The sequence below is a fragment of the Mastigoproctus giganteus genome, chromosome 2, assembly GCF_048544385.1.
Source record: "Mastigoproctus giganteus isolate SK-2022 chromosome 2, ASM4854438v1, whole genome shotgun sequence".
In the NCBI taxonomy this organism is placed as follows: domain Eukaryota; kingdom Metazoa; phylum Arthropoda; class Arachnida; order Uropygi; family Thelyphonidae; genus Mastigoproctus; species Mastigoproctus giganteus.
In genome coordinates, this window is record NC_143576.1 from 1,645,381 (window position 1) to 1,661,331 (window position 15,951).

Sequence of the window (15,951 nt, forward strand, 5' to 3'; positions counted from 1 at the left end):
AATTCAAAATGATTTTTTGGCTCCAAACTCAAACAAGCAAACCTTTTTTAACAAGCAAAGTTTTTGCATCTTATAATTTGAAAAATATTTGTAAAAGCAAATATTTTTCAAAAAGAAGGAAACCAAATTTTTGGAATTTGCAAGCATAGCTGGGATTTACTGATGCCTGGTAAATCCCATCTATGTAGCACTTCTATTAGAATAAGTAGCGACCTGGAGCGAGGGGTTTGGGAGTTTCAGGGACCAATGGCAGTCATCGTGAAATAGGTGGTTATATATGGGATGTGTTAGGGGGAATAGGAATAGGTGCATGTATACCAATGCTAGAAGTATAGAAAATAAATTTGATGAATTTAAAGTGTTGGTCAACACATCAAAGGCGGATATTGTTGGGATAGCAGAGACGTGGTGGACCCATATGTAAGGAATGCAGAACTGGAATTTGGGGAGTACAATGTGTACATAAAAATTAGACAGGATAGGAAGGGAGGAGGTGTTATGCTGTAAATTAAGAAAAACATAAAAACAAAAGTGCACCCAGTTGATATAGATGAGTGGTGCACCGTTGAGTCAGTTTGGTATGACATAAGCACTGCGAAAGCAAAAATAAGAGGAGGAATGTATTATAGGCCTAATGACTCGAATGAGTACAATGAACAATTGTACAGAGAAATAGAGTGGGCTAGTAAATCAGAATGTCTTATAATGGGGGATTTTAACTTCCCAGATATTGACTAGAATTTGTGGGTTGGTCATTAACAGTCTAGTCAGACTTTTGTGGATTTATTAGATGATTGTTTTCTGCAGCAGCATGTTCGAGAGGCCACCAGAGAGAGTAATACTCTTGATCTGGTTATCAGCAGTGATCATTCGTGTATTAAGAATTTGCAGATAAAGGAACCACTGGGTGGCAGTGATCACAGTGTACTGATATGGGATTTACTTAAAGATTTAAATGCCATCAGGGATAAAGGAAAGGATTTTTGCTTCCGTAAAGGTGAGTACAGAGATCTCAGACAGTTTTTAAATTCTGTACAGTGGGATCACCTGACGATGTTACCAACAGTAAATTCTAAGTGGGAAGCATTCAAGGAATTAATTGTGGATGCTACTAAAAGTTTCATACCTATTAAGAAATATTGTTCAAGATTTAGGCCTAAATGGTTATCAAATGACTAATGAGACATGAGAAGAAAAATGCATGGGATGCATATAAATTATCAAGCGCCTCAGAAGCCTATGGCAGATATAAGCTAGTCTGTAATCAGGTCACAAAGGAGGTTAGGCAGATTACGAGAAATCCTTGGCAAAAGATGCTAAGAAAAACAGCAAGGATTTCTTTACTTATATAAACTCTAAAAGGAAGGGGATGAATCTGATTGGTCCACTTGACATCGATGGTTCGACTGTTGATGATCCTGCTCAGATAGCAAACAAACTGAATGAGTATTTTGCATCTACATTCACACATGAGGAATTATTAAGGTTTCAAAATGGCAGAGAGTTATCAAATTGTAGCAGGGTACTTAATGATTTTGTAATAACTGAGAGCAAAGTGGAGGAGAAATTGTTGAAATTAAACATAAGAAAAGCCCCTGGAGTGGATGGGATCTATCCAATTATATTAAAGGAGGCGGCAAAATAACTAAGCAAACCCTTAGCCATAATTATGAGAGCATCCTTGGACTCAGGCAAGCTTCCCATGGACTGGAGATGTGCAAATGTATCCCCAATTCACAAAGAGGGGGAATTGAAGGGTGACACGAGTAATTACAGACCAGTTAGTTTAACTTCTGTTCCGGGTAAAATAATGGAGTCACTGGTTAAAGATGCATTGCAGGATCATCTAGACAAGACTGCAGCAATAATTCAGACACAGCATGGGTTTGTTAAGGGAAAGTCTTGTCTGACAAATTTAATAGGATATTATGATGTAGTTACAAAGGAAGTGGATGCAAAAAATAATTTTGGTGTCATATATTTGGATTTCAGAAAAGCTTTTGACACTGTTACGCATGGAAGACTATTGTACAAATTGGAGCAGAATGGTATTAAGGGTAAGTTGCTACAATGGATAAAAGGATGGTTAAGTGGGAGAAGACAGTGTGGTAATCAATAGGTGCTGCTCTTCATGGACTAATGTTATTAGTGGATCCCCACAGGGTTCAGTGTTGGGTCCACTGTTGTTTTGTATATTTATCAATGATACTGATGAAGGTATATCAGCCTTAGTGTCGAAGTTTCCAGATGATACAAAGGTTGGCAGGGTTGTTAATGACAGTAATGGCAGTGTGCTACTGCAAGAGGATCTAGATAATTTGGACAGATGGGCTAAGAAGTGGCAACTGAAGTTTAACCTTGACAAATGCAAAGTACTGCATATGGATAGAAGTAACCTGAGAGAAAAGTACCAACTGTGTGGTACTATAGTTAAGGTGGAAGAAAACGAAAAAGACCTGGGAGTAATTGTGCAGTCAGATATGAAGTTTTCTGCGCAATGCAGACAGGCTGCCAGGACAGGTCATTGGGTTTTGTCAATGATATATAGGAATTTTGCTATAGGATTGTCCCTTTGTATAAGGCAATGGTCAGGCCGTGCCTTGAGTACTGCGTACAGGTCTGGAGGCCTCATTTTAGGAAGGATGTCGATTTGCTTGAGCGTGTACAGAGAAGGGCAACAAGATTGGTGAGGGGAATGAAGGGATCATCTTACCAAGAGAGGCTTAAGTTCTGCAAATTGCAGTGACTGGAGACTAGGCTCCTGCACGGTGATGATCTGATTGAGGTGTATAACGCCTTGAATGGGTTGAGCATGCTGAATTCTGATGGGATCCTTCCACTTGGTCAGATTACGAACATAAGGAGGCATAAATTCAAATTAAGAAAAGACAGATGTAGAATAGATGTGTGGAAATTTGCCTTTAGCCAGCGGGTGGTTAATTGCTGGAACAAACTTCTGTCTGTCATTGTGGAAGTTGATAGGTTGAATTAATTTAAGGAGGAACTAGACAGGCATTTGGAGGGAATGGTGTGATTTTTTTTTTGCTGATGCTGCATAAGCTCATACACTGCTTTCTTGCATCACATGCCACTACTACTACTACTAATTTGCTAACAGGTATTCAGTATGCCAGCATGTTTGTCTCAGCTCATTACCATTGGATGTTTAATTGGAAATTGCATTAAATCTAAATACTGGACAAAGACTGTTGACAACAGTCTGCACTTTAAGAAAAGTTCTCTGATGTTCTACTGCTGATACTAAATCTGAGCTACATTTTTCAGAAAATTCCTTGAAATTTGATCTATCATATCAGCATTTTTTACATATAAATAAATAAAAAAAAAAAAAACTCAAAATACTGGGAGATGCTTCTGGTTTATTTTGTATTTTACAGATTTTATAAATAAGATAATTTTATATAAAAATGCAATCGTCCCCTGATTTGCGCGGGGGGGGGGGGGGGTAACATTACGGAAAAACACCACGCAGTCCAAATCCGCACAGAGCGAAACATAGTTTATATGACATAATGAGGGTTCTGTACCTGTACGCAAAAAAAATCGTCTTCATTTGCTAAGAAAAAAAGAAAAAATAATTAGAAAGATGTCCATAAAATTAATCTAGCTAATACTTACCTCTAAATTTTTAATCTAAATTCATTGCTTCTTTGTTGCTGTTTTCTTGTGATAAACTTGTGACAGTATCCGGCACTTTTTGAAAAAATTAGTTAAAATTGTTTGCTTAGAAGCACAGTTTTATTCTATAAATTTCTTCATAAGGGACTAAAGCTAATGATAAAGTTCTGCGAAAATTTAAACTCCTCTCCAAATTAGAATCCATATCCAGAGTTTCTTGCTAAGCTGATTTGCAAGTCATAAAAACACAGCTAGTCTTTTCGCGATCGAACTTTTGTGTGCATCTTCTTTGTTTTTATCATTTTTGTTATCTTCTTCTTCACATTGCGAAAAAATATGGTCCACTGATAATTGTTCTCTACAAGATTCAATCTGCTGGTTCCACTTCTTCAAATCCCTCTCCAATCATTTTGCCAATTCTCACAATATCAACTACATCTGGCATTTCAACCATGGCTTCTTTAGTGCAGCTTTGTGGCCACAGCTTTTTCCATACTACATTTATTGTTGAGTTCTTAATTTCACCCCATGCAAATTCAATATTTTTTACAGCATCAAGAATGCTATAATTCCACCAATAATCTCGAATTGAAAGACTGCCTATTCCATCAGTAGCTTCTACCAATTGTAAAAAAGATCTTCTTGAGGTAATAAAGTTTAAAGGACGCTAAACCTTGGTCCATCGGCTGAATTAACGAACCTGTATTTGCTGGAAGAAAGATAACTTTCACATTTGGGTGCAGATCAGACAAATGTACAGGATGGCTGGGTGCATTGTCAAGGATGACCAAAATTTTGAATGCTATGTTCTTCTTCCAGCAGTATCTTTTTATTTCAATGCAAAAGCAATTTAAAAACTTTTCGAAGGTTTTAGCTGTCAACCATCCTTTTTTCCTCTGTTTCCAATGAACTTGTAAGGAGCTTTTCGATATTCCTTTAAAAGCACGAGGATTTTCTGATGTATAAATTAGAAGTGGTTTACACTTAAAGTCACCCTCTGCATTGCCACATAACCTATCTTTTGCAGCTTTGAAACCTGGGGTGGTTTTCTTCTCTTTTGAAATGAATTTTTAGCTTGTCATATGCTTCCAAAATAAGCCGGTATCATCAGCATTAATCACTTGACTTGCTAGACAGCCCTCAGTTGCAATAACATCCTTTAAAGTTTTCAGATACTGCAAAGAAGCAGCTTCCGTATCTGCACTGTCTGCTTCACTATTAATTTTAGATTGTGAAGACTATGACATTAAATTTTCAAACCAACCCTTACTGGCCTGAAAGGTGTCTGCATTGGATGGACTGGCTTCTTCTTGTAAGCGATAAATAATTTGCAGAGCTCTGGTGCTAGTATCTGAACTAAGATCTGATATCTGAACTAAGAGGCTTTCTCTTTTGATTAAGATCTTCTATCCACAAAGAAAGTAATTTTTCAATTTTCTCTATTATAGGATTTCTCACTTTTTTTAGTGCTTTTTGCAGCCAGTGATATGGAACAGATTATGAACTTTTTCTCAGAATTTTTCCTAATTCATCAAATGCTAGATTCATTTATGCTATATTTCTTGGCCAACGTCACAACCTTTTTGCCATTTTCTAACTCGTTTATGATTTTTAATTTTTCCTCTAAAGTTAAAATTTTTTTTGTTGTAGCTTTCTTCATTTTAGGCAGTAATTAAACAAACACTTTATACAGAAGAGAAATATTAAATCAGCAAAAGCAATGCTCACCGATTAAAACACTTTAAAACCAGAAAAAAGATTCTGTCTAAACAGCTAATATAGGATAATTGATGAAAGGGGTCCCGAAAGAGGAAATTGTTTCGAAAATAACCAGACAAGAACACCACCATTATTGCTGTTTGGTTATGAGAATCAGTTTTGAATATTTTTCTGATATTTTTCTGAAGTGCATTTCTGGAGATCATGGCCATAAAATAATAAAAACAATTTGCACTTTCCAGTTTATTGGGCTTTTCTGTTAGTGCAATCTAACAGAATTATAAACAGGTAGTAATTTTGATCTTATTAATTTGCAATAATACCGACAGCTGGAATTCTGTGGGATTTTACATTATTATGGTGAAATGTGTTTCTCCTTCAATGAAATCTTCAATCATGTAAAAAACAAATCAATTTTCGAAATCTGCTCTTCATTCCTATTTTTGAAGCTTTGTAAACAAAAATCGTGCAGGTAGCGAAAAACGCCATGCAATCTAAAATTTAGGTAGTAAATATCTGACCGCACAATACCAAAACTCCTCAATAAAAAAAACATGCAAATTTTGGGATGACTGTACAGTCAGTCCTCGTATAACACGTGTTTACACTACACGAATTCGATCATACACGATTTATAAATAGGGGAACGATATCTTATATAACACAAACCGAATTCGCTTATGCACGATTCACCTTTGTGTTTACAAGAAATGGCAGTCGAATGCAGAATCACCCCAACTGAACGCAACAGGATAGGAATGAAGAGGAGATTTTGAAAATGTATTTGTTTTTTTATATCAGTGAAGGGGAAACACATTTCACCATAATAAGTAAAAACCAACACAATTCCAGCTATCGGTATAATCGCAAATGCAATTAGATCGAGTTTACTACCAGTTTATAACAGATTCCACTAGCAGAAACGCAACGGGATTTTTATTGTTTTATGGTAGTAACCCCTAGAAATGTGCTTTAGTAAAATGTGAGGTGTTAATAGTGTATCTCTGCCTTTACGGTGTTGTTTATTCAGTTGCTACACGCCCGCAGCTTTGTTTATTTGTATCAAGTGTGCCTCCTCGTTTTGTAATTGTGCTTTATTCCCTAAAAATGAGTAAAATACTTAAAAGGTGTGAAAAGGAAGCGTCCTGGTGAAGACACTGCAGATTCAGAGAGAAAAAGAAAAGCAATATCGATAAACAGAGGCGGACTGGGTCAAAAATTCTTACCGGGGAAAATTTATAGTGGCCTCATACTATGGTTTATGGTCAAAATCACACAGGCCTATAGCCCACCGGGGTTTCCCCGGTAAGACTAATGGCCAGTCCGCCTCTGTCGATAGAGAAAAAATATGAAATTATGAAACGCTTTGAGCGAAATGAAAGACCACGTGATATAGCACGTGCTACAGACTTAAATGAGGCAACACCGAGAATTACAAAGAATGCAGAGAAAATATAAACAACTTTCATAGCAGGAACAACTCAAAGTGTAATTAAAATCCATTAGATTAAGACACAAAGAATTGGAAGAGATGAAACGCTGTCATCTGTTTGGATAGAAAATCAAGCAAAAAAGTTTGCTTACGATAGAAGCAAAAGCATTAGCAATATTTTATTACGTAATAGTCGTAATAAAATACTTAAGTAATTAAAATGCTTACGTATTACATATTTTATTACATATAATAATAAATAATCGTAATAAAATATGTAAGTATTTTATTACGATTATTTATTGTGTTTGGTAATGTTTTGGTTACAAATGTGTGTTCAATCTTGGGTGGTCGGCACCTAACCCTATTTTTCCCATAGGGCCTGTTGTTTATATTGCACGATTTTGCATTGCATGAGGGTTTCTAGGAACACAACTATCGTGCTATATGAGGACTGACTGTACTGTACTGTTAAAAATATATAAAAAACAGAATTATCAAAGGCTATATCCTGCTGTCAAAAACAGATGGGTGCAAACTGGTTTGTGTGTGTCCCTTCATGTAAATTATTTAAATACAAAAATAAAATAATTATTACTGTTTTATTTACAAAAGAACACTTTGCAAATGTAAAACAATGTCACACAATGAGAGAGAAAAAAAATAATCACTATATTCATCTTTACTAAAGAAATAGATAAATTCTATTAAACAATAATTTATAAATATTGATTTTCCTGGCCTTTAATACTGCAAATAGCAATAATGTCACTAAAATCAATATTCACTAATTTCTTTTTCTACACTTAGAAGGGTCAGATTGCTAGGTCAATCTTGTCCAATTAACATAAGTAAGAGAGAATTAACTTTAACTTAGTATTAATAGTAGCATATGATACAAGAAAGCAAGCAGCATCTGCCACAAAAATAAAAATAATTTCTTAAATTTCCATTTCACCATCGCCTCCAATAATCTGTCTATTCCATTATCTTTCCATTTCACCATCCTCTCCAACAATCTGTATTTTGAATTTATTCAAACTATCCACTTTCATAACAACAGATGGAAGATTGTTTCAACAATCAATCACCCATTGGCTGAAGGCAAAATTCCACACATCTATGCTGCAATCATCCTTCCTCAACATGAATTTATGCCACCTCACATGCATGGTCTGAGCAAGGGGAAGATTCTCATCAGCACTGGTTTGCCCAGTCTATTCAAAGCCTTAAACCCCTCAATCATACCACCTCACAGGTGCAGTCTCCAGATGATGCAATTTGCAGAACTGAAACCTTTCTTGGCAGGACCACCCTTTTGTTCTCTTCACCAATTTTGTTGCCCTTTTCTGCACCATTTCAGATCTACATCCTTCCTAAAATGAGGCCTCCAGACTTGTATGCAGTACTCAAGTCCTGGCCTGATCACTGCATTATACAAAGAAATAATCACCTCCTTTTCCCTACTTTGACAATACCCCATGACCTACTCTGGCAGCCTGTCTGCATTGCTCAGAAAACTTTATATCTGTTATAAAGTTTACTCCAGATTGGAGTAAACTTCTTTTCATTTTATACCACCCTAAGTGTATCACACAGTTGGTATGTTTCTCTGGGGTTACTTCTACCCATATGCAGTATTTTGCATTTGATAAAATCATTAAGCACCCCTGTTATAGTTTGATAAACTGGCATTCTTTTCCCTTAATAACTCCTCATATGTGAACATAATATATGCAAAATACTCATTCAGATTATCAGCTATCTGAGCAGGTTCATCAACAGTCAAACCATCGATATCAAATGGACCAAACTGATTCATCCCCATCCTTCTAGAGTTTATATTAGTAAAGAAGTCCTTGTTATTTTTCTTAGCATTCTTTGCCAAAGATTTCTCATAATCTGCTTTCCCTTGCCTAACCTGCTTTGTGACTTTATTGCAGACTAGCTTATATCTGCCATAGGCTTCTGTGTCACCTGATAATTTATATGCATCCCACGCATTTTTATTCTCTCCGTGTCTCATTAGTTCATTTGACATCCATTTAGGCCTAAAACTTGAACAATATTTCTTAATCAGTATGAAAAGCCTAGTAGCTTCCACGATTAGTTCCTTGAATGCTTCCCACTTAGAATTTGCTGTTGGCAAAATGATCAGTTGGTCCCACTGTACAGAATTTAAAAACTATTTGAGACCACTGTAGTCACCTTTACAGAAGCAAAAATCCTTCTCTTTACCCTGTGATGGGTAAAGAGAAGGATTTAATTATATCTTTAAGTAAATCCCACATCAGTACACCGTAATCACTGCTACCTAGTGATTCCCATATCTGCAAATTCTTTATATACGAATAATCCTTGCTGATAACCTGATACCATCTCTGGTTGCCTCTCGAACATGCTGCTGCAGAAAACACTCATCCAATAAATCCACAAAAGTCTTGCTAGTGTGCAAGTAACCAACATCCTAGTGTGCCAAGCCCATACTCACCAGATGTGAGCCCCTGGGGTTAGGCCTATAACACACTTCTACTCTAATTTTTGTTTCCCAGTGCTTATGACACACCAAACTGACTCAACATTACAACGTCCATATTGGGATCAACTAGATGCACTTCCTTAGATTTTATGTTTTTCTTATTTAACAGCATAACCCCTCCTCCCTTCCTACCCTTTCTGTACACTTTGTACTTCCCAAATTCCAATTCTTCACTGCTTATATCAGTGACACCATGTCTCTGATATCCCAACAATACCTCTGACTTTGATGTCTTGACCAGCACTTCAAATTCATCAAATTTATTTACTATACTTCTACAGGGTGTTCAGAAAGTCACTGTGCACTTTTCTAATCATATTTTGTTTATATTTCAGATTTTGATCCCAATATGGTTTTAACAACTGAAGAACGTGTATGGCTCGTCGAACACATATTCCGAGAAGGTGGTAGATACACAGATGTGGTGCGCAAGCGATTTGCTGACAAATTCCCAGATACACCTGTTCCACATCGCAATACAGTTCGTAACCTTGTCGATATAAGTTTTGGGAAACAGGAGCAGTGGAAGGCCAGAAAAGCTAACGGAGGAGAAACTGTTGGATATTTCTGACAGTATGCTGCAGAGTCCATCAAAATCATTACAAAAGTTAGCTCAGCAGCATGATATTGGTCTTGGAACTGCTCATAAAGCTGTCAGAAATTAAAGCTCTTCCCATACAAAATAATGGCAGTACATGAACTGAAAGCAACTGCCATTATTTTGTATGGGAAGAGCTTTAATTTCTTTTTTTTTTTTTAGCTCCGATTTATCGAAGAGAATACAGCTAATGTGTTGGATGTGACCTTTTTCACTGACGAAGCAAGGTTCCATCTCTCGGGTTATGTTAATTCGCAAAATTCAAGATTGTGGTCATCCGATAATCCTCACACTTTGCACAAAACACCCCTACATGATTTCAAGGTTGGTGTGTGGGTTGCGATTTTCCAGACGTCAAATTGTTGGCCCTATTTTCTTTATGAACACAATAAACAGCGAGCGCTATTGTTTGGAGATTCTTCACACCTTCATCGGTCAGATGACAAGTGATGAAATCAATTACTCATGATTTCAACAGGATGGTGCTACTGCCCACACATCTCATAGATCTATGCATTTAAAGGAATGTTTTGGAGAACGCATTATTTCGACGACCACGCTCATCAGATCTAAATCCACCACACTTTTATCTATGGGGAGCAGCAAAATCTGCAGTGTATCGAGCTTGTCCACACATGCTGGATGACTTGAAAGAAGCAATAACAGCATTCATTCAGTCTATTTCAAGAGAGCAATAAGAAGGATCCAAGCCTGTATTGATGCTAAGGGGGGTCACTTTCAACTTTGTTTATAATTGTCATTCATATTTACCTCCTGTATTCTATATCGAAACACGTCAGTTAATAAATATATAAGTGCACAGTGACTTTCCGAACACCCTGTAGCATTAGTGTACATTCAAGTATACATGCACCTATTCTTATTCTTAGTTACCATAACACAGCCCATGTATTTATTTGTATCATGACGACTCCCACCAGTCCCTGAACCCCCCAGCATCCCACCTTCCAGGCTGCTGCTCATTCTAATAGAAGCAATGCAAGAATCACTTTCACCTCTGCCTGTGGCTATTAACCTTTCAGTCTGTGAATCCCCCCCCCCAAAGCTAGCAGTTTCCGACCCAGCAAACACTCTTGCTAACAAGCAAACAAGGTCCTGTTAACAAGCAAAGACCACACTGAGAAAAATTCTACCCCGTAAGCCTTGCACAGTCTCTCCAAGGCCGAATTGATTGACAAGGCTCTCTTCATATATTCCCTCCTATCATGTCTAAGCAGAATTGCAGACACTTTCAAATTTAACCCTAACTCACAACTTTTTTTCAGCATTGACCTGTACTTGTAAGTAAATCTGCAGATCTGCAAATTCTTTATGTCATTAGTGCCATCGTGTACAACAATATCACCTTTTGTGCCCTTAAAAGATATCTGTTCTACAACATCAACTTTTGACCCCCCCCCGGCAGGCAGACATACCCCGGTCCTATTCCACCTATCCATTTTACACAATATATTACCCAACTCCTTGACAATAGAGTCACCGACAATAACTAACTCCTGTGGGACCAGCAAAGTCTGCCTTGCTGTTTTGCTTGATGCACAAGAGTGAGTGTTAGCATTGAGTTGGGCAGCTGAGAGCTTGATGGGTTCCCCATTTTAATACCTTCAAGGGCATCAACCCAACTCTTCAAACTCTCATAAACAGCCATCAGAATGCAGAGTGGGCACCTAATTTCTTGATACTCTGTGCACATAGCACACACAAAGACATCCTCCTTGGCTAGTTCCTGTGATTTTTAACAACCAAACCAAAATCCATATTACAGTTGTTATGGTCCCTTGCAATGTGGCAAAACTGGCCATATGGTAGTTTCACTATTGTCGCTGCAGCACTTTGCAGAGTTAGCATTTGCATTAGTAGTGGCACATGATGCAAGAAAGCAAGCTTCAGCAACAAAAAAAAAAAAAAAAAAAAACACTTCCCATTTCACCTATCCATTCACTCCAAAAGTTTGTCTAGTTCGTCCTCAAATTTATTTAAATTATCAACTTCCAGGACTGATGGAAGTAAAATTGACTTTGAAAGATTCATAGTGTAGCAGCCAATCAGCTGCCAATGGACCAATGCAAACTGTGTTGTGTTCTCGACGTTTCCTACCTACTGACATTAAAAATGAGGCTGATCATTAGAATAGGGTCCACCCCCTCCAGACTGCCTCTGTCTTAGTGTGTTTATCCCCACTTCCTGCTATTTTAAAATAGGAAAACGAGTTCCCGATTTAAAAACAGCGGCGGGGGGAATAAACAAGCCTTGCAGGCTTTATTCCCCTGCCAACTAACATCAACCATGCAGGTTAGGCATGTCAATCACTACCATCTTCCTCTTGCCGCTATTTTGGAAGGGCGAACCCTGTTCTAAAGTTTTACCCAAAATGATTTAAATGAATGATCATTAGTTAATTATAATCATCCCATACATTATTTAACCGGTAATGTGAAATATGCCTCGCAAAGTAATATCATTTTCAGTGACTTATAATGACAACATACGAGAAGAATGCAGCATTTCTTACAATAAACAATACATTTTCTTTATTACAGATTATTTCCATTCATTTAAAAGCAAATCAGTTTATCTCCTGAAAAACTAACATACCCATTTTCAGCACACGTTCTAACTCACAAAAAACTTGCTTCCTTGTGGACAATTCTCCTGCCTGAACTTTAACAGGTAAATCTCTCACAAAAGGAGTAACCTAAAAGAGATCGAAACTATTAACAAATGGAAACACAAATCTGCTTATAGCTGTAATTAATGAACAACGATAACAAACTCACCAAAATATCAGCCATGCTTGAACACTACTGCACCCACAAGACCGACACATACACTACCAAAAACTAAAAGAAACCCCATGTGAGCAGAATGGGAACAAAAGAAAAATTTTAAAAATCTTAAAAATAATAATAATAAATTATTAATTAAGTAAAAGATAATTGTTTATTATCGTTGCGAATAATACAGAAAATTTTATTAAATACAGGTATGTACTCAGTGATCACTAAATTCCGACCACCAGATTAGTAATGGACTAGGCCGCATAGTTCGCAAAATAAAAGACGCCCATCTTCGAATGGCAAAGAAGTAGGAATTCGCATCTGGTCGTGCAAGTCAAAGTGATAAAAGTAGCAGTCATGGACCTAGTAGAGATATAACGGGAGTTTCGAAAGCCGAAAGGTGCTTCCACAACTGGAACAACGAGTCTTTTCAATTGCTCGTAACCCAATGTGGTTGAGGAGTAAAGAACAGGGTCGAACAGGATATCCATCTCCGATGATAAAGGATTAGGAAGGTGAATTCGTGGTGAACGAAGGATACAGCGGGTTGTACAGGCTAAATGGCAGATCAGTGTACGAAAGTTGACCTTGGAATTAGCATTAGTAGCGGCATAGGCTGCATGAAAGCAAGCATATAGGGCATCAGACGAAAAACAATACTTTCCCATTTCCTCTATCCACTCCCTCCAATTGTCTAGCTCTCCCTTGAATTTATTTAAGCTCCAACAGCAACAGACGGAGGTCTGTTCCGGCAATCAACACTCACTTCTAGCTATGGCCAATTGGTGCCATTAGGCAGAAATGTATTTGATGCCCTTGAGATACTTTTATTAAATATTGTTCTAATAAAAATTTTGAATATCGGCGCCCTTCCCCCCCAAAGACCTTGGTGTCAGTCTACACGCGTAGCACAGTGATATCGTCACCGTCCACCCCACACCGGGTGGAAAAGGCCCGGGTTCGAATCCCGTCGATGACGCGAAGAACTTTAATGGGCTTTTTTCACTCCGCGGCTGAATTAGTCAGTCTCAGGCGTAGATAACAAGGTTTTTACCTCAGAAACTGGGGTTTTTCGTCCAGCAAAACAGCCAAATCGACCATAGAACACGCACATTTAATAGACTTAAAATACACAGTACGTCAGATGAATTTCATTATTCAGGTGACCTAAAAATAATAGTTTTTTTTTTAGACCTTGGTGTCACTATACCCTGCTTGCTAAGCGTAGTACCACAAGGTTTGTACTTCAATATGGGGTTACTGCTACCCATATGCAGTAACTTGCTTTTGTCACTGTTGACAAATTTCACCTGCCATTTCCGAGCCTACTGAATAAATTGGGTAGATTCTGATGCAGTACGACTTCATTACTGTCACCCTGCAACCTTTGATTCATCTACAAACTGGGACATTAAGCCTCATATGCCTTCATCAACATCAGTGTAAATATAGAAAACAACAATGGGTCCAATACCCAACACTTGAAAAATTCACTAATTTATTTTGCCATATAGTGCAAGGAAGCCACAGGCTTTTGCTGCACTAGCAAAAGAAAAAAAATAAAATAATTAAAATTATATACTTCCCTACTCACACATGTAACTATCCAGTTGACCTTTGAACTTATTCAAACTGTCAGCCTCAACTACCTGTGAGGGCAACTTGTTCTAACTATACTTCCTACAATCTAATTTAAACCTCAAGTCCTGTAATTTGAATTTACGACCGCTAGTTCTGGGGCTTCTTTAGAATGTAGTGTATAGTGTTATTTGTAATGTGGCTCCGGGAGACTCCCCCCCAACTCTGTCTCAGGCAGAGGTGTATTCCTAAAAAAATAGTACCAGAACGCTTGTCGATTAACTACAAATAGCTACCTAAGCATTTTTCATTTGAAAAAATAAATAAGTCAAAGATTAGAATATTTGTTCAGTATTTATTTATAACTATTAAATAAAAATTACAAAAGTAAAACACAAAGACAAAAAAATTTAAAAATCATAAAAAAACAAAAACTCCAAAAGTATCGGTAAGGATATTTAATCCACGTGTTGGACAAGTTTTGCAGCTCCCGCGAACGTTACTTTTTATTTATATTTAGCCGGCAACTTAATTGTTAAATTAAATTATTTTCAATAAGTAGCTTATAGACCTAGTCAAGCTCCATGGTTTATTTCGAATTTAGAGAGCGCGATGTTGAAAGTAATTAATACCTGGAGAACGTAGATTTACATTTCATAACTTTCCGCTATTGTCATACGATACAACGACAACCCCGAACTAGATAGCGGTCATTTAACTTAAACAAGATGGCGAAACACGTAGGACTGTATTAGAAATCTGTTAGATTAGTATACTATAGTATTATCAATTCATCAGTAAAATTATCATTTACGGGTAACCCTAAAATAGTAATTTTTTTAATCAGCAAAATTCATTAAACTAGACAGAAAACTATATTCAGAAAACCAGATAGCAAGTATAGTAGTATCAAATAATTAGCAAAATTTACTAAACTTATTAAATTAAATTGTACTTTTTTAATAAAATAAATATAACGACCTAGTTTTTACAAACGTAACATTATAAATTAATATACACAACTTGACAGGAGATAAGAAAGTCATATAACGCAACTCGGAGATAAATCCGATACTGAAATACATATATAAATAGAGTTAAAACTGCATTGGGATATAAATTTAAGGTTATATTTTGTTTTAGAATTTTATTTGAAATTCGATAGAAATCTTCACTCAGATCAGAGCAGCAAAGCAAAATACTCAAACTAAAGGAGTGCTGTGGCTCAGGGGAGAACTGAGGGGAGCGGTTGTCCTCTGAATCACAGTCTTTTGAAATGCACTGCTTGTTTGATGTTTGTGGACAATCAGGAACGGGACGTGATATTGACAAGGGGGATGTCTCTGTGTGTGCGAGATGTAACGAGGAGTGTAAGGAAATCAGGAGCCAATTCAGAGTTGTTATGGGCCTATATGAGAACTTAAAGGACAGGGTGGACCGAAGGATTTAAACTAAGGGGGCCCATCAAGCTCTCAACTGCCCACATCAATGCCAGAGCCTCTACTTGAACATGACGCAACACAGCGGCAACCCTAAAGGCAGAATGCGCTGGTCCCAAGGGAACTAGTTGTGGTGGTGAATCAATTGTCAGAGAAAGGGAGAAAATATTATGCAAAACGATAGGTGGAACAGGACCAGGGTATGTCTG

The 15,951-nt window shown here is 37.2% G+C and overlaps 1 protein-coding gene across 2 annotated transcripts in view; it reads right to left on the minus strand.

Annotated features, from left to right (window-relative positions):
• l(3)80Fj (lethal (3) 80Fj) overlaps positions 1–12,772 on the minus strand; it is a 694,407-nt gene extending 681,635 nt beyond the window's left edge. For both annotated transcript variants that reach the window (XM_090387924.1, XM_090387932.1), the window contains exons 1-2: positions 12,726–12,772; positions 12,544–12,643 (exon numbers count right to left, since the gene is read on the minus strand). In XM_090387924.1, coding sequence (XP_090244050.1) covers positions 12,544–12,643; positions 12,726–12,740 — 115 coding nt within the window. In that variant the 5' untranslated portion in view covers positions 12,741–12,772. The remainder of the gene's footprint in view (positions 1–12,543; positions 12,644–12,725) is intronic.
• Between the last annotated feature and the right edge of the window lie 3,179 nt (positions 12,773–15,951).